The sequence below is a fragment of the Pezoporus flaviventris genome, unplaced genomic scaffold (genome assembly GCF_033815535.1).
Source record: "Pezoporus flaviventris isolate CSIRO_AGI_PZ_B2104156 unplaced genomic scaffold, CSIRO_AGI_Pfla_v1 ptg000001l, whole genome shotgun sequence".
Taxonomy (NCBI): Eukaryota; Metazoa; Chordata; class Aves; order Psittaciformes; family Psittacidae; genus Pezoporus; species Pezoporus flaviventris.
Genome location: NW_026892549.1, coordinates 21,209,370 through 21,228,462, shown reverse-complemented (window position 1 = coordinate 21,228,462; position 19,093 = coordinate 21,209,370). Strand labels below are relative to the sequence as shown.

General features: G+C 47.4%; 2 protein-coding genes and 1 long non-coding RNA gene across 10 annotated transcripts in view; 1 reads left to right on the top strand and 2 right to left on the bottom strand.

Moving 5' to 3' along the window:
* The window catches only part of ASCC1 (activating signal cointegrator 1 complex subunit 1), a 45,867-nt gene extending 29,318 nt beyond the window's left edge, over positions 1–16,549 (bottom strand). For 5 of the 8 annotated variants that reach the window (XR_009742264.1, XR_009742265.1, XM_061447369.1 and 2 more), the window contains exons 1-5: positions 12,328–12,592; positions 8,630–8,751; positions 7,779–7,878; positions 6,751–6,848; positions 5,126–5,304 (exon numbers count right to left, since the gene is read on the bottom strand). Coding sequence is in view for 6 of the 8 variants with exons in the window: in XM_061447369.1 (XP_061303353.1) it covers positions 5,126–5,304; positions 6,751–6,848; positions 7,779–7,878; positions 8,630–8,751; positions 12,328–12,434 (606 nt within the window). In the remaining 2 variants the exon portion in view is untranslated. Of the gene's footprint in view, positions 1–5,125; positions 5,305–6,750; positions 6,849–7,778; positions 7,879–8,629; positions 8,752–9,472; positions 9,643–10,604; positions 10,690–12,327; positions 12,614–16,436 lie in introns of those variants that run through there. The other 3 variants (XM_061447359.1, XM_061447404.1, XM_061447411.1) reach the window with 3 other exon arrangements.
* Positions 10,346–17,309, top strand: ANAPC16 (anaphase promoting complex subunit 16). Its single transcript, XM_061447424.1, has 4 exons — positions 10,346–10,488; positions 12,198–12,355; positions 14,522–14,596; positions 16,454–17,309. The coding sequence occupies exons 1-4, from the start codon at positions 10,433–10,435 to the stop codon at positions 16,567–16,569; spliced, it is 405 nt and encodes a 134-aa protein (XP_061303408.1). The 5' UTR covers positions 10,346–10,432; the 3' UTR covers positions 16,570–17,309.
* On the bottom strand, positions 11,336–12,198 carry LOC133266186 (uncharacterized). The gene is made up of 2 exons (XR_009742276.1): positions 12,073–12,198; positions 11,336–11,709 (listed from the first exon to the last, which is right to left on the bottom strand). It is a non-coding gene; the product is annotated as an uncharacterized LOC133266186 (long non-coding RNA).
* Positions 17,310–19,093: the final 1,784 nt, after the last annotated feature.

The window sequence follows — 19,093 nt, the reverse complement described above, 5'->3', positions numbered from 1 at the left end:
AAACACATAAACCAGACTCTACCATCTCTCTAAATGTTTGCTGTTCAAACTTAGGTTCTCTAAGGGTGTATTGAGAGACAAGGAGAACACCCACTTTACATACTATCTGTACACGATGACTGTCCATTTTACCTTATTCCTCTTCTCTTACATTGCCTGGTCATGGTCAAAAAGTTACAACTCATTTCCACTCAGCCTTAGAAATCAATTTTTTTACTTCCTCCTGCTACTTTGACTTCTACTTTTGCTCTCCTCCTTTAGAAGAAACATAGGAAGCATTTTATCTGGAGTCTTCACCTTTCTTTGCAAAGCCCAAGCACATTGTTCCTCCAAATCTAAAGCCCTGTAGAAGGGAAACCATAGACCAAAACACACTTCAGTGGTTCTACAAGACAAGGCAAAGAATTAATCTTAGCTTTTCCTTCCTGGTTGTGTCTTGTCTACTGTCTTAAGAGCTTCCAGTGTGTCCTGGGTTCAGCAGTAGCAGTCATTTTTCTCCTTCTTAGTAGCTGGTGCAGTGCTGTGCTTTTGCCTTTCCACCTGGGAACAACACTGATAACACCGATGGTTTTAGTTGTTGCTAAGTAATGTTTACTCTGACCAAGGACTTTCTGAGTCTCATGCTCTGCCAGGGAGGAGGGGAAGACGGGAGGAAGCAGAGACAGGACACCTGACCCAAACTAGCCAAAGAGGTATTCCATACCACAGCACGTCATGCCCAGTATATAAACTGGGGTGAGTTACCCAAAAGGCCCAGATCACTGCTCAGGTCGGGCTGGGTATTGGTCAGTAGGTGGTGAGTGGTTGTATTCTCTCCCCTTGTTATTTCCCTTATCATTATTATTGGTGGTGGTAGCAGTAGTGGTTTGCGTTATACCTTAGTTACTGGACTGTTCTTATCTCAACCTGTGGGAGTTACATTCTTTCCATTCTCCTCCCCATCCCTCCGGGAGCAGGGCGAGGAAAAAGTGGGGGAGTGAGCCAGCGGCTGCATGGTTCTGAGTTACCAGCTGGGCTTAAACCATGACACAGTGTTTGCAGACAGGTTTATGTTTTCGAGGCTTTTTTTTCTTAGTAGCAGGATACTGCATACCAGCTATATGCCCTCTCCCACCCTGACCCACAAGCAAAGAGGAAGCCAGATAAACAGCATTTCCTCAGAACTGACTGAAGAGCTATAGGCTGAGAAAACCCTCCCATTTTCAGTCCCTTCCACTCTGAGATATATTATCTCATTAGCAGTGTTTGATATTTACAGGTTGCCATATATTACAGCAATCGTATTTCTTCTCCCTGCTACATTGTTGAGCCTGTTGAAACTGTAAATGCTGCATTTGCACAGCTCTGAAAGATCCAACTGTGATTTTTCACAACAATATTACTGCAAAGTATTTTCCCTTTTCCACTTGCATACTCAGACATTTCAGTTTTCTTCACTCTGACACCTACATGACTGTAAAAGGAGACTTCCAAGGTCACCCAGTCGTCTGGACTTCCCACTGCACCACATCAAGTAATGAGCCTGCCCAGGTGAGCCACCTCTCCATATCTGTATTAAATTAGCCTCAAAAGAGCCTCCCCTCAGCCCTGCTTCATTGCCTCACCTGGCAGCCCTGATCATACAGTAACGTGAATGACACCTGAAGTTTTCCATATTTCAACCAAGGTTTATCTTATAAAAGGTCTTGAAGACACACATGAAAAAAAAACTAGAAAGCACATGCCCACCAACATAACCCTATGATTTAAAATATAAATGAATGGTTGTCATGGTAACTGCTTCAGAGAGAAATAGAGTCCCTCACAAATGCTCAAAGGCCGGAAGAAATCCTCATACATGCACATCTGGTCCTTTCCCTTCCTTACCCTTATTACCAAGCTTCAAAGGCTGAAGTTTACCTAATTCTGCAATGTTTCACACCAGTAAATTGCAAGAGAAGCACACCACTTCTGTCACTGAAACCTATTCAGATTTCACCAAGTATCCTGCAAAATCCCATTGCTTTGCACAAATCTATAAGCTCTCTTATTGCTCTGTGAGGCACCATTATGAATTACTGTTTTTCATTACTGATGTGCTTTCCAGCAGACCCTGCTGTGAGATAAAGTGGTATTAGAGTGGCATTACCGGCTGGTGGAGTGATTGAGAGACATAGGGGGCTGCAAGATACTCCTTGAACTAACAGACGGCAATAGATCTACAAGCCCTTTTGCTAATACCAGGAGAAGGAAGAGCAGAAAAAGAAAGCACCATATATTCCTAGGCTGTAAATATGCAAACAACCAAATACCTGTTACTGTTCGAATCCTACATTTCAAACTAAAAATGAAAACTCTAGATCTGATGTAAGCTGTACCAGGAACATTTCAGGCCCTCCTGAGAGGTTAACACAACCACATACCTTCCAGGTCAGGGAACCTAGCACCCATGCAGTGTGGAGAGGAGGAACTACATTCCCAGACCTTCTGCCTCCACCCATGTAGATGTGTCTTGCTATAGGGCAGCTTCAGCTGCCACAATTCTGGAAGAGTCTCAAAAGCACCTTGATGACTCGGCTGGTGCAAAAGGCATGCCATGTCTTAAGTGCCACACTCTCTCAGAAATACTGATGTTACTGGTATTAGGAAGAGTCACACCTGGGTGCTGGTTCTAAGTACAGTTCAAGCCTGAGGTCTGAAAGGCAGAAGTAACTGTTAAGTTGAATTGTGTTTCCATGGGCACATCCATGCTGCAGGATCCCTGACCGTGAAGCAGAGCCTTATAGTACCCCGTGAGAAGGTCAGGCAAGAGGAGGAAAACTTAACATGACTAGCCTGGTTAGCAGTGGTCTCAGCACTCCTCTGACCACGTCTTGGTTTCTGTAGCTTTCTAAGACCAGGAACATGTGAAGGTTTGCAGATGCTCCCAGGCAGCTTCTTCTGAATGAAACTGACAACACTGGGGAAAGCACCAAGATAAATGTTTCAAAGCGGATGGCAAACTCCATGCCTACTCAGGGATGCAAACTGATACCAAAGAGTGAGCAAGAGGCAAACAATGTGACAGAGACAGATGAGGAGAGGTTGGAAGAACAAGTAAGGTGACCAACTAAGTCTGGGCCAATGGAGGTCTGCAGAGATGCAACCAAATGAACAAGCCTGAAAGATGAGTGCTCTTCAAGGAGAAGAGCTAGTCCTGTGTGAGGCCAGTGTGTTGTAGGATTAAAGAAACAGGATGAGAGCACAAACAACAGCATTAGCTGAAAAGATGAATAAAAGAGGCCACATCTAAAATGTGACATCTAAGATGTGACACTGGAAGGATTTGTTTGACAACCAAGGCAGCCTGGAAGCCAGAACCCAGCAAAGCATAGGGGATAACACTGAGGTTACCACCCTGAACAGCAGACAGGTCTGGGTTTGCCGTGGAAGGGAGAGACCCACAAGACCTGGTGGCAGAAAGCTAGAGGAGGATCAGATAAGCAGAGTCCTGAACACCAAGGCTTCAAGCAGAGCAGGGCCAGATCTCAAGGGAGATCAAGTGATAGGACTTTAACAGCCATAAGCCTAAGCAGAAGGGGATAAAGGACAAGAGAAACACCAGACTGAAAGCAATGGTCTTAGCCCACCGCCAACAGCATGAACAGCCGTGACTAGAGCCCTGTGCTGAAGTTACCAGCCCGCAAAGAGCCATTTCTCTCTGCATAACTTTGATGTGTCCCACACAAGGACTGGAACTAGGAACCAACAGAGGGAGCCAGGCCACCACTGATGGCCAGGCCCCACCCAAGGTCGGGCACTCTCTCCAGCCAACATTTTCTCAGCCTAACGTTTCCATCCCCTTATCTGCAAGGCTTTCCTTTGATAAAGTAAGCTTTAATAAATGTAGCTGCCACTGGCTAACTGGGATAGATGATCAAGCCTAGCCCAAGGAAAGAGTGCTTGTGGCACTGCACTGTTTGGTAATCCCTGGATATATTGGCCAATTTCAGCTGTATCTAACATCAGGTGGAAACCTGAGTGATAGAAAGCTCCTAAAATGTCATGGAAACAGGCAGCTGGGCAGAGAGGGACTTAGAACTGCCAGGAAAGACAAGACTGTGAAGACAGCTCAGTTCTGCTCTTGGAGATGAGAAAACTGACATGCAAGTGACCACGAAAACTTGAGCAAGAACTTGTATCTCTCCAGATACCAGATAATTCACACCCACAGCATGCACAGGAAACTAAACTTAAGCTGTGACAGCTGCAAGACTGTATTTTCCCTTTTGAAGGGCATAAGCAGAAGTGACAGACATGAATGTAAGAATATCAGCCCCCGAAATCCTGCTGCTTGTAAACAATCTAACCTATGGTCGCCACAAAGAGGAACTCTTTTCTTTAGCTTAGAGATGTCCTCCCAGCAGACTCAGAGGATACAGTAATTTAATACCACTACCTCCCCTCAGCCTGGGCCTGTGCATTGACATACCACTTCTGCCAAGCTAGAAGCATGCTAAAATAAACCAGGGAATACACAGCTTTCACTTCATTCTGTTCCTCTTTTCTCTATGCTTAAGTATTTCCTGCTGCCCTCAGTGATCTGAAGGTAAGTAGGAGGGACTGTCAGCACGAAGTCTCTTGGGGAAGAAGGGAAGCAATTAGATTTGCAGGATGGCATGTGCTACCAAGTAATTTCTTGCTCAGCTCTGGTAATGACACTCATCTTCCCTTACTGTCAGTAACCAGAAGAAAAGTGAAATAGAAGCAGCAGCAAACTTGTGAATTCCTACCTGGTTTCATGGTTACGTAGAAATCACATAAAACATAGAGAGGTCCACTACATTATTTAGTAGCTTTCCTATTAAAACCAAAAAACCCCAACACTCTTTTGAATCTTAGATATCTTCTCACCTAGGAAAATCTCTAAGGAGAGCAAAGTATTTTACTAACAATTTGCTAAGTAAGCCATTCCACTTTCCATAAGATTTCACAACAGCACTGATCTAATTCACAGCAGATCCACCAACTTAAATAAAAGGCCTGTTAAAAATACATTCAGGAAACAGAGCAGAATAAGGCCTTCAAGGTAAATGCTAAAAAGCTATCTCAATAAATTAAATGGCAGTCTGCTGAAGGGCTCCCACTTGATTTTGTGGATCCTTACCTTTGAGCATTTCTCCAACACCTCTTCCTTGAACTGCAGGAACTTCTCCTGGATGGTGGGCTGGTTGAGAGCCAAAGACAGGAAGTGTGTGAAGGGCTGCTTCTTACGGAAGCTGTCCAGGAGAACATCAATCCGCGTTCGGGCAGAGATGACACCACTGCGATGCTGCCCAGTAATCACTACAAGGAAACAAAGCAGCACCTGTCATTTCTGTGAAGCTACAGTGAAACTCCTGATACCAATGCCCATGCAAGATAGAGAGTAATTAAATGGACTGTGATTTTACATTATACTTATCCATGCACTTTAAAATATCAATATTGGAGGATATTGTGAAGGTAGGAACATTTCACCCAGGCGATGCCAGGAAGGAATCAGAAAAGCCTGCACAGCAGCACCTCCCCAGTGTTAGCCCCAGGCTCACTGAAGAAGCATTAGGAATTAAACCCCCAAACCATGCACAGAGAAATCTTGCCAGACTGCCTGCTTGACTTAAAATGCCTGACATGGCTATGTTTTCCTCTGTACAGACAGGACGATGCCATCAAAAGTATCCCTCTGCTCTCAAGAAAGTCAGCTCCGAGTGCCTAAAAAAACAATAACTAGGAGTCTATCATTTCAGCATCTCTTCAGATTTCTAGGGCATTATTTCAAGTTTTCAGAAAGGCAGTCGAAGTGAAAAAGAAAATCTATTAAAGATCAAGATGGCCTCTATCGTCTGTGCATGCACTTCAAGGCACCAAACAGAGAACACTTGAGCTTGAAAGGAAAAAACTGCAAGGAGCAAAATTTTCTTGGCTTCCTGTTATTACATGTTTTCAATGTCTCTCAACCTTCCTAATAGTCCTTCACAGTTCTCAGGAAGAATTCAAGATACACTTGTTAAGAAGTATTGCCACGTTCCTGTGCAGCACCACAGTTGGATCCCCCTCGGTCACTTTTTCCTCACAACTCTGTCATGAACGTAACTCTACAGCATGCCATTTATCACCAGGGTGTGCGTAATGGCCCTTCCAGAGAGCCACTCAGGCAGAAACCCGCACAGGCCAGCCCTGAAGAGCAATGCCTTCTTTCTTTTTAAGTCACTGGAAGTGATGAGAAGGAACATATGGTACCAGAAAGCCTGCTCTCACTATCAGGATCAAGTGACTACACCAGAAAGGCAGCAACGTCATTGAACACTTCTCATATTAAAGCAGATGCTGAAGTTTATTTTGTGCATAAGTATACAACATGGTAACTTTTTCTGGATGGGTATTACAGTTTCTTATTAATGGAAATGGTATTTTCAAAACAAAACAAAAAATCCAACACATTCAGGCCCAAAGTTCTCAAGCCAGTCATTTGAGGCCCAGAATTTACTTCAATGAGACTATTCATAGGTTTAAAATAGATCTTTTTTTTCCAAAAAAAAAACCCTTACACTGCTTTATAAGGATTTACAGACAAGAAAAAAATAAACTCAGGAGAAAAGTGAAGTGATTTTCCCATGGCCATAAAGTGAGTCAGTGCCATGTCACAAGCAGGAATTAAACGAAAAACATCTCTTGTGCCTCCTCCCTGCTAAAATTGCATATGCGCAAGAGCTGATGAGAGAACCCCCATTTTGTGCATGTTAAACTCACCAATTTCTCCTTCCACTCCAAGCTTGGGAATGCTGATGGAGGTTCGAGTCTCTGCTTCTAGTCTTTTCTTGGTTTCCCCTTTCTTCCCGATGATGTACCTGAGGCATAAAAGTGCAAGAGAGTCACTCATACAGTGTCGCTGGGCCACTCTCCATCAAGTGTGTCCAGCCATGCACAGATGAACCTCGCTTTGAAGCTGGCTCCAGGCAACTGGGTTCCCCAACACTAGGGATCTCCATGCTGGAGGGATGAATGCACACAGCTCCATGAGCAGGACTCGGTGCAGGTATAAAGGCTGCTCCCAAGATGCTGCATGTGACCAGCCTAGAACCAAGGGACAATGTGGAGCTGTGGCTCACAACTAGCTTAAACTAAAATAAGTCAGCTGTCCATGACAGCTCTTCCCAGCACATCCTGCCACAGCTTATTTGTCTGCTGGGTTATCCCTTTTTCCCATTACCCCAGCTGATGAAGAACTAAGGGCTCTTTTTCTGCTTTTTGCTTTGCTCAAGTATCCAAACACACAACAGAACATTTTTGCTTTCCTATATTGCAGTAAAACTATTCAACCAATAAAACTGTCAAAATAACTAGATAAAGCTTTGAACACTACAGGCGTCCCAGGAAACATCAGATTGGAGTGAACAGTCAACTCCAGTCGTGTGTGCTTTCTCTCAAAGCTTTCACAAATTCCCCCTGCCTGGCTGCTGGCCCCAGTTCTTCCTCTGCTTCTCCCACCCTCCCTGATGCTTTTATGTTCAAGGGAAGAGAAGCTCAAAAACCCTTCTGCCAGCAAGAAAGCACCACCTGCTGTCTCTGTCACAGGAAAGGCTAGGACTCAAGCATGGCACAACTGTACTAGAAAGGCATTGCCAATTTTCCCTTCCCAAAAGCTAAAATCCACATCCACATAACGTAATACGCTTCAGAGATCCGGTCCTTACACCAACCTCAAAAAAAATTATTCTGCACTCAACCACTTCCTCAGCTGGCGGAAACGCAAATAAACCAGAAACACACAGGCTCACTTGTATAACAGGCTGGGAACCTCCAGTCTGCACTGGAAGCCTTTCTCAGTCTCTTCCACCACAAAGACATCACAGGGCTCATCTGCACAGTCACCAGGGCCTAACAGAAAAAAACAACAGACCTAGTACAACCTTTGTGAAGTTTGGCAGCACTTTATGTAGGACAGTAGTCTCACAGGCTTCTTTTTCCAAGGTTAACTAAAGGAAGAAATGGACTCCTCTCTATTGCGGCTAACTGCTTTTTATTTCACCTTACTACCAGCTCCAGAAAACATAATGACTACTTCTAAATCCACCGCACTGGGAGGTGTAGGAAAGTGATAGTTACAGCCCAGGTTTTCTCTCAGGTGGAAGTTGTGCAACTACCCAGTGAAAATGGTCTCTGCTGGCAGGGTGGAAGCTGCCAGCCCATTCAGAGACCTGAATAGGAATTTAAAGTCACAGAAGAATACAAATAGAAGGTGAGGATAGTTTTGGTTCAAGGGTACAGGTATAGTGTTTTGGAAATCAGTTCTCATACCTTCGGCATGGAAGATCCACACAGCCAATCTGTTTTCCTCTTTTACTAGAAATCTTTCACAGCCAGCAAGAAACCTGACAGTCAGCAGCAAGTCACCCAATCCGCATTAAGTAACTGGGATTATGTCCATTTTGGTCAACAGGATCATCAGGGACCAATACAAAGCATTTTTCTCCCTCTCAAACACTTTGCTTCATCACATGGGCAGGTCTTTGTGCACGTAAAGACATCAGAGATGACACCAAGAGCTCCCTAGATCCCCAGTGTCAATGCTTTCACCTGTAACATGTCCTGACAGCACCACAGTCACCGTTCAAGCCCCACTCTTTACCTGCACAGAAATCATCCTCCTCTTCATGCTGGTAGGCCTGCTCTTGAATGGCATTCTTCCTATACACCCGCCCCTCAATCCTTATCAGGGTGGGCCGCAGAACGTCCATCCTGCTCCTCCTCCTAATGCAGAAACATAGACAGCTTTACTAACATATGCCAACAAAAGGTAAATTTCACTGTTTCCTCAAGCATAATTTGTAAGAGACATCAGGGGAGCTCTGAGGGGCTCAGCAGTAAAGAGCGAGGTCTGTACCTCCAGAAGAGCAATACCTCCTTCTATGCAGACGTATGAGAGACTTCAGAAAGGCAATACCTTCTCAAACCTTGCCTTACTCGTTCAGAGAACTTATAAGTATACTCTTTGTCAGCTCATGAAGCACAATCAAGTAAAAAGGGAAAATTTAAGTAATGTGAAATACATAATGAAGCATCAATTTTTTTGCCCCTGCAAGGTCAGCACCAGATCACTACTCTACCTGAAACTCACAGGTTTTAGTTAAAACTCTCTGCAGCCTCAATGTGCCTTTTCAGCACTGCTCAGAACTATGAACAGTTCTGCCTCGTAATTTTCCACAGCTACAGAGCAAAGAGACCCTAACCTCTTGCAAAGATTCCCGTACAACACCAACCTCTCTCAAAACACCTCACATCCTCCATTTGTTTCTCTCTCCCAAGGAGCTTTTCAAAAGCAAACCCAGTTCCCTGGATGTGCTCTGGAGGCAGTTGGGGAAGGGACACAAAGCACACTGAGGAGCTTACAGAGCTGCTGTAAGTGGTTACACCTCCTGCCTCCAGTGCAGAGCACTGCAGTAAGCTTGAGGCATAGGCATAGAAGTCTTACCCTGCCCTACATTATTCCAAACAACATCAGAAACACAGGGCAGAGTTAAACTTCTTGTGGTGGAGACCACTGAATGGCGCAAAAGCAAAGCACTGCCAGTCATCGGCAGACTTCACTCTCTCGGTACATAAATGTCTGTGTTCACTGAAACTGTTAACACTGCCTATCTCAGTTGGCCTTGCTTTTAAAACAGAAATGTTGTTACTCAGAAAACAGACTCCACCAAAAAATTGCCTTCATCACCTGATGTTACATTTAAATAAAAAGGCATTCCTGCAGGTCAGTGAAAGAAGTGCAGAGGTAACAACCTCAATCTGCGCCAGGGGACGTTTACATTGGATATTAGGAACAATTTCTTCAGAGAGGTTGATCGGGCATTGGAACAGGCTGTCCAGGGCAGTGATGGAATCACCATCCCTGGAAGTGTTCAAAAACCGTGTGGATGAGGTCCTCGGTGACACGGTTTAGTGGTGGACTTGGCAGTGCTGAGGTAATGGTTGGACTTGACAACCTTAAATGTCTTTTCTAACCGAGTTGATTCTATCATTCTATGTAAACTCTGCACAGAGAAAGACAGAATAAGCCATGAAAAAAAAAAAGTTATGGTTGTGACTGTTTTGGTTTCACTCAGGTTTTGGGCTTTGTGTTGTTTTTAACGGCAGCGCCGGTATCAGAAATCCTCAACGCAAGACCTCAGGAGCGGCCACACCCCATTGCCCCGGCTCTGCCTGGCGCCTCGCTCCCACGCAGGCAGAGGAACGCTGCGGGACGCTGACGACGGGGTGCGCCAGGCCCTGAGGCCCGGAAGGAGACCCGGGGGGGAGCACCGTCAACGCCTCGCCTCAGCCGCCGCGCGTAACGGCGGCCGTCGCCAGCGGTTACAACTAGCACCACCCACCTCCCCCATTCCCGACGGAAGTAGGCAGGGGCCGCGCGCACAGCGCGCCCGCCCGCCCCAGCATGCACCGCGAGCGCGATCACGCGCGCCGCCTGCGCCAAGCCGTCCGGGCGCCCAGGTGAGGTTCGGAGGGACCGATGCACCCCGGGAGCAGGCGGGGGGCGGCCCGGGAGGAGATGAGCGCTGGGCTTAGCCGGAGCTGGGAAAGAAGCTAGCGGCGGAGGCCGCACTCACCGGGAAGCTGCTCGCTACGGAAGCCGGGGAGGGGCCATCCTGGCAGAGGGTGGGGGGCGGAGCCTAAGGCGGGCGGCGCATGCGCTATGGCGCTACAGAGGCGCTACAGGGGCAGTTACCTCTCGGCGGCCGTGTGGACGGGATTTGTCGTTGCGCATGCGCAATACCGGCAGTTCCTCCCCTCGCCGCTTAGCCTGCGGCCGCTGTCCCCGTCCGAGGTGGCCGGGGCCTGAGGCTGTGGCGTTGATGGCGAAGGTGCGGTCGTCGACATGTCCTGCCGTCCTCTTCCTCTGCATTCGCCTCAGCGTATTTAATATAAAATCCTGAACCTGTACGAGAACTCCGCCGCGTTTGCAAGTATCATTTCAGCACAAATCATAACCTTGCTTCCCTCACGAGCGGGAGCAGGGCCTGCTCAGGGTTGCTGAGGAAGGTGTTTCTGGACGTATCGTAACCATATTAAAGGTTTCTTCTATTCAGGCATTATTCTTCACAACCGGTAAGCCTCCAGCCTCCTGCCAGCTGCTGCACTGGTTTGTATCACACACCATAAACAAGCTTGAGCTATGTGAATGAACACACAATCCCTAGTTATGACATTTTGTCCACTAAATCCTTAAGTGCTTTCCAAAGGCACCATCTCCATAGCCTAAAGAGTCTGCAGAAGTGTATTAAGTAAGGAGGATAACAAATGTATTAAATGGTCAGGATAATTGGAAAGTGCTTGCAAGTGGTTTGGCAGAGTAGCAAGTGCTGTTTCTTACAAGTGCCAAGTGACAGCTTTTTTACTGTTGGAGAGGTATGTGACAAGTTTGAAGTACCCCATCATGGCAAACTCTACAGCCAATTCCTTTTAAAAGTAAGGCTAGGAAAAGGGTATGTGAGAGGCGACCAGGCTTATGCTGTACAGGCAGGCGGATGCTCAGCCATTGCCAGTTTAGGTCAGATGCAGCATTCCTAAAGTAAAAGCACATCTGGAGTGATTCGAAGAGCAGTTGCTGTGAATCAGGTGTAGTGTGGCTTTGTGCAGGATGCAGCCCTGGAACTGGCAGTCCCACCAGCTTCCAGGCTTTATGAGGAAGGAGCACTTTTTCTGTTTGTGCTCCTGGAAACAAGGCAAAAAAGGAAAATAAAAAGTCTTTTTATGGCCCCTGGGGAGCAGGAAGAGCACGAAGCAGTGAATTCAGGCCAGCGACCTGTACCAGGTTATTTTTATGCATGCTCTGATCACCCTGCTGAGTTCCCAGGTCCCCTTGCCGATGGGGTCAGAGCCTGGGTTACCTTCAGTTTCTGGGTGCCACCGCGTGGTGTGACAGCTAACTGCAGCTGTCTCTGCAGCGGGTGTATGCAGTGTGTGCATGTAGCAGGCGCGGGCGGCCCCTCCTATGCATGCAGGGCAGTCTGGAACCACCAGAGCTTTGAGGCTGCTGAGCCACAGAGGGGGATGGCAGCCCAGAGCTGTGCTTACTGCCTCTTCCTGGACCTCACTGCCTTCATCTGCTGTCAGATACGTGCACGGTTTCTGGCTTTGTGCCCTGGGAAACTCCGAGACGCCCTTCCTAACTTGGCTTTGCTCCCTTTTTGTTCTTCCAGGCTGGGACGGGGTGAAATGGCAGCCTCTTCCTCATCCTCCTCAGCTGGTGGAGTCAGCGGCAGCTCTGTAACAGGATCAGGGTTCAGCGTTTCGGACCTGACACCGCCCCGAAAAGCCCTCTTCACTTACCCCAAAGGAGCCGGAGAGATGCTGGAAGGTGATTGCTCCTGCATTTCTCCTTCCTTGCTGCTCCTGGTGTGCAGGCAGCCCTGCAAAGGAGTTGCTGAACTTGGCATCCTGCTGCCTTTTCAGACTTTAGCTGGCAAAAGCTGAAGGGAGGGAGGAAGGAAGCACCAGGGCTCGGGTAGGTCCTGAGCAGCCCTGGCTCTCCCACCAGTTGTTCATGAGGAAGTGATTTTTCTGGCAGTCGCCTGTTTTTTAGCTCCATGACACTTCAGATGAGGAAGCAATCTACCTGAAAGGGAACATGACAGTGTTAATTGCTCATTGTTAGCTAATCCTTTGATGTTGGGCAGGAATTACTATAAAGATAGCTGAAGTAGGAGTATTTTTCTTGGCAAAATGCGTTCTCATGTTGGATTTGACTGGGCTAGTATAGAAGGCATCTTGTATCCCTTCTGGCCAGGAAACACAGGGCTTACTTTTGCCCTCGACCCAAATAAAACCTTGCCACAGAGGTCTGCAACAGGATAAATCAGGACTAGACATTTCCTTTAATCCTTCAAGGCTGAGCATGTTCCCCATTCAGGCTCAGTTTTGTCGGAGTATTTCTGCAGGGCCGCCTGGAGAGAGCTGGGGCTCTGATCCAGCACTGCCTCTGACGTTTGGGTGCCTGAGCCTGCCACCCTCCTCAACAGGGCTGCCTGAAGGAGGACCCAGACACATGCAGCTGCATGTCCCTGCCCCTGCTCTGGGTGAGGGAGGAAGGGCAGGTCCTCCAGATGACAGGGTTAAGCCAGGGTCTGTCTGTCTGCCAGCTCCCCTTGAACTTCCTGTGTCACTATGCTACACACTTGACTGTGTGAGCCTGAGGTTCATGGTGTGGCTGGGACCAGGGCTTGGGTGGCCCTGCATCTCAGAAGTGACACAGCAGTCCAGGGCAGCTGGGAACCGATCACTACATCATTTAAGGACTGTTTTTATTACACATTACACAGTACTGTGATACTGTGATACTGTGATACATTAGAGGACATATGCCAGTCTATTGAAGTAATTATGACTGAAGGCTTGCTCATAGAACTTAACGAGCCCTCAAAATAATGAAACACTTCACATTACCAAATAGGCAGCTACAGAGCCACTCTGCAGGACAGCCAGGCTGTGGAGTCAGAGGAGAGGGAAGTGTATGTCTGGAAATAGCACAGGGCAGCACCAACATAGCATTTCAGCAGCTTGCGAGAGGATGCTCTGAGCACAAAAGCCCAGCTTATCCCTCCTACCTGGGATTCAGATTTTTCAGGGACAGAGATCTGTTTCTGCCCTTAGTGTTTGAAATTGCTTCTCCCGTCATTTTTGTGGCATGGAGCTTTTAATAGATTTTGCTTTGGGTTGACCTCTTTACCAGTAACACAGCAGTTTGTCTGCTCTGGCTGGCACCAGCAACTAAACACTCTCCCCGTCACAAGAAGCTTTAGGTTGGGTTTTTAATGTCTGAGATAAAAGGTGATACACCAATTCTTTCATCTGGTGGGTACTAGAGGGTAGCTGCATATCAGTTTCTTGTTCAAAATCCTCACTGACTGATTTTTACTGTTACGTTAACTTGCTTGTTTTTACGTAAACCCTCAGGTATTTTAGGATGTTTATTAGAAGGGAGGAGTGTAAACTCTATCAGTACTTGGCACACAGTTCGCTATGTATTCCAGATTGCTTTATTTCTGGGACAACTGTGTGATCAATTACTGACTTAGATGGCAGGAGATACACATTATTTGAAATCCTTTATACACGGTTATGGTCTAAGTCTGTGGGAAATCATAAAGCATTACAAGGACAGAAGCGTCTGAGCCCCGAGGGAACCAGAGACTGCCATAGTATTAGCTGGCTTCTCCTTAGCTTACCTTCTATTTAAAATGGGCTAAAATTGCTTGACAGAATATCAGCTGGGATGCCTCCCAGGTGTCACAGCCATTCCCCAGCCACACTGGGAGCCGGCCAAAGCCGTGCACAAGATTTTAGCACAGGGTCACAAGGGCTTGAAACCAAAGCAATGCGTGCTCAGTGGAGGGCAAAGTGTTGGAACGAGGCAAGTAGGGAAACCCACAGCTCTGACATAAAAATAGAAGGTTGGTGACACTCAGTTAAGGCTGCTCAGTCTTAAAACTCTCAGATTAAACCACCTCCCTTTTTCTGTTTACAGATGGCTCCGAAAGATTCCTCTGTGAATCTGTTTTCAGCTATCAGGTTGCATCTACATTAAAGCAAGTGAAACACGGTAAGCACTGCAGCGCCGTCTATTTTAACTGCATGTTGACCAGGAAAGATGGCAGGGGAACACAGAGAAAAGGCTGACATGTTCTCAGGTGCTGACCACAAAAAAGCAGAATAGCCTTTTAAGTTGGCAAATTAAGGCGAAGTCAGGCCATCATCAAGTCCTTTTGCAAGCCCTATGCAAAGCAAGGAGAACCCACACAGCCTGGGTGGGAACAGGCCGTGCCTTTCGAAGGTTGTTTTTCCATCTCTCTGTACCGCGCTGCCTTCGCGAGAGGTGAGGCCAGCAGGGGAGGTTATGGGCAGGAAACACCCACACTCTGATCTTGGCCCAGCACTGACTGTCTCTATGGCCCCAGGCACACAGACACTTGATTCCACCTTTGGTTCTCTGCCCAGCCTGAGCCCTTGTGACACCAGCAGGGTCAAGCCAGGTTTCCAAAGGTGCTCAGGAGATGGACACGCAGATGCCTGGTGTGGCGTGATGGGGCTGACTCCACTCCCTACCTCCCCAAGGAAGAGCCTTACATCTTGTTTGAACTGCTTCCCTCCTGGGGCTTTTGACTAGCTGCCTGTAACTGAATGATGAACTTGACTGCACAACAACTTTCATTCTCAAGTTACTGAGCAGAGCTCAGCACCAGCTTGTGTCTGCTGCAAGAGGGTCACATCCTTTCTGGTCCCCACCTCTTTTCAGCTAGAATGGGTACTTCCATGTGTTGTCTCAGACCAGCAAGTTTTCCTGTCCTCCACCAGCAAGGGTTGTCAGGAGGAGGTCTGGGAATGTGCAGCAGCCTGCAAGTCTGTGCTCCTGTATTTCTGAACCATAAGACAAAGCCAAGCTTCAAAGCTATTGTTTCCACAGCCCTGGTGCTACTGCGGCTGTAACTACCAGGGGCTGCTGCACAGACTGGCACCCTGATAATCACCAGCCTTTGAAATTCATTTATGGAGCACCAGTCCCCTCCCCATAAGAAAGGGGAAAGGCTTAAAAAAAGATTAAGGTCATCATTTTTTGGCTTGTTTGTTTGACAGTTCCCAGAAGCACTCGGCTGCAGGAGGTGGAGTGAGAACAGTCCCACTTAAAAGCACCCACTGCTGCAGTCAGCATAAATCATGCACATTTCAAGTTACGCCTCTTGCTAGCAAGTCAGCTGTGCTGGGCCATTCTTCCAAGAGACTGCTGTGGTGTTAAACTTTGAGCAGAGCCAAAAGAAGAAGGGGCTGTTCTCATCTCCCTACCATGGCAGGCAATTTGACTGAAAATTGAGCCTGCATACCCAACACACAACTGGTTTTAAATAAAGCTAAGAGGAAGAAGATGTCTTGGGGATCCCCAGGGAGGCATCCTGTCTCTCCATAGGGACCTTTATGTCATTAGCATGCTTTGATTGCAGAGCCTTTCTGCTGGAGTCATCCAGGCCCTCCTCAAAGGACCTTCATTAAAATGAGGAGTTCCTTGTGCTGCACCCAGCTCTACCGTGTGCTGACCAAGCTCTCTCTGAACTTCTCTGTTCTTTTGCACTATAAATATTTATGCTAAAGAAATGAGCTTCATCCTGTTCTCACCCCCATACGCTAATCAACCTCGTGTTTCCCTGTTAGGACTTGAATTCAGATGGCACGGGCAGGGATGGGTAAATACACACTGAGCACCGGACAAGGCAGAAAAGCCTGTCCCTGCTTTCTCCTGAGGTCTCACCGTTTGCACAGGGCGTTGTGTAGAGTGGGTTTGTATTCAGATTGGCTCGGTGGGTTTTATTCTGCTCTGCTCCCCACTGGCAGCTGGGAATTTGCATCTAATTGAAAGGTTTAATTGCACTGTCATTGCAAACCACAGTTACCTTTGAACTTCTTGCAGATCAACAAGTCGCACGGATGGAAAAACTAGCCGGTTTGGTGGAAGAGCTGGAGGCAGATGAGTGGAGGTACAAGCCAATAGAGCAGCTCCTGGGATTCACTCCCTCCTCGGGCTGAGTGTGTCTTGGATTGCTGCTGTCAGGGAGCAGAAGTAAAACATTCTCTGGCCTGGCTTCAAAAACACCCCCCCATTTATTAAGATGCTGACAGCTGCATCAGCAGGACTGGGTTCTTGTTGTGTTTTTCTTAAGCTGAGAGTAGGGATCCCCCATAAAGCTGCCAGTAAATGGAAATGACGGGATTCTCCAAGTCTTCTGCAGTGTTACGGGCTGGCGGGGCTCAGTTTCTGTAACTTACAAGGTAGGATCAGTTTCACAGAACTTGGAGAATCCCCTTATTGCTCATGGAGAAGGGAAGATTTACAGTGGGGGGGGGGGGGGGGGGAAAGCAACCCAGAAACTTGGCCTGGCCTTTCCCTCTGCGTGGCTGAAGGACCGGGTGATTGGTGAGCTGGGAAGCTCGTGTCCTTGTTGCTCGAGCCAGGCCTCTGTAGAGCACAGGTAGGCCATCCTGCCAAAAACACTCTTCACCCCTAGCCATTGTTTTGGGGGATGAACAGGACAGGAACTGTCCCAGGCTGGTTAAGAGGGGGCAAGTGGTGATGCTTTCTGCAGAGCCACCGCATGTATCACTGGAGCTGTTTTCTCTCTTGCTGTTTCCCTTGTGTCTGCACAACAAGTGCTGGTAGGACACTGCTCTCTAATGCAGAAGCTGTATCTTTAATACCCTGAAACTCTTTTTTCTCTTTGTTACATATTAGATTGCTCTGTGATAATAAAAGAATTGTGTCTTTGAAACCGTTCATCTTTTCAAAGCTTGTGCAGGGGGGTCTGATGAAAGAAACAGTCAGCTGTTCCATAGGTAATGGGAGGTTTAATGAAGCTCAGAAGCAGCTTGGCTGTTACAATGGTCAGCTTAAGTTCAAATTAAAAGAAACCCTCTGAGAGGAACCAAACCACGCTTGCTTTGTGCTCAAAAGTGGATTGATTTAAATCAGATTTTAATCCTTGTTTAGCTCTGCCAGCAGAAACCCCTTATTTAAATCCATCCGTTTTAATCATCTTGTTTTCATTTGTACTTCACTGCTGTTCTTGAAGGGAACTGGATTTCCATCCTCTGGCAGAACCATTTAAACGTGTTCATTTTTCCACTGATTACAGCCTCAACACCACGTTTTTTCTAGGCAGCAAGGAGACAGGCTTAGCACTCTACTTAAGCAATTAGACCACTTATTGCTCCAGATGCCCAATTCTTCCATTTTCAACTTCTTATTTACACGAGGATTTTATTTTTACTCACTATTTTAGTCCAGCCACATCTGGATTGAAACATCATAGTTATATGGCCAGCAATTTCTGTTAGCTAAAAAGGGGGAAGCATGCAGGCATGTTCTGTATTTGTCTCTAAATTAGCCCTGGTATCAGAGTCAGCTTTTTGTGATCCAGAGCCACATGTCACCCAAAAGCAAGGCCTGATCTGCAGACAAAGCCCCAGTTCCAGGCCTGTACCCCATGCAAAGTGACCATACGGTTTCTGAAAAGGTGTCTGGACGTTCTCATGTATGGCTACAGCTCAGCTGAGACGTGTCCCAGCCCGGAAAACCTCTTCCTGGTGCTGGCGGGCTGCCAGCCCCTGCTCTGCAGGGCCTCCTGCAAAGTAAGCTGGTCCTTGGTCAGTACTGCTTTAAACGTGATGGCATTTGGTGCTAAACTTCCATCCCCGAGCAGCTATTTTGAAAAGAAGGGAGCGTTTCAGTCATCAACCGTTTTGTTTTAAATCATCTGGTTTTAATCCTTACTCCAAACACCAAACGTATGTTGGCCAAACTCATCAGAAATACCCCCTGTATCAAGACAACCCTGCGGGGTTTGGAAACAGAGTTGCGAGCCTTCTGCTGTCTGCCGGCACACAGCGCCCCTCGCCCCTCGTACTGGCCTTGAGTCCCCCCCCACCTCGCTGCCCCTACGTGCTGCAGCCGGCGTAATCAGATACAGAAAGAGCTTTTCCTTTTTACTGCTCCACCTGAAACTTTTCCACTTCGCCAGCCCTCCAGGGAGACTGGGGGATTGGTGCCTGTGGCTCTGCTGGCAGGATGCACTGCCCAACCATTGCCCACATCTCCCTGCAAGCCCAGTGCATGCCAGAGGTTCTAAAACGGGGGGCTGAGATTTCCCTGAGGCAGGTCCCCCCCTTGTCCTCCACCCATTCCGTGTTTTCCAGCTGTTTCTTAGTGGTGTGCTGGGCTCATGGCTGAACAGAGCAGGAGCAGGGAACGTCCCGGCTCCATGCAGTACACGGCTTGTTTGTATGCTTGCCCAGCACCAAAATAGACACATGTGTGAGAGCCATTGAGAGGAAGTGAAAAGTTCAGCCTGTACAGTACTACAAATGCAAAAACATGTTGTTGGCTGTTCCCTCCTCCGGCTCAGTAAACACTTTATGTAAGGCAGCAAAAACTGGAGGGATTGCTGTACAGTAAACGAAAAAAAGCTTTGTGCTCCCCTTCCTCCAAACGCAGGTTTTCCCTGGCAGCTGGAAATTGCCCAGCTGCCCTATTTCTATTTTACAGATCTGTGGAGCA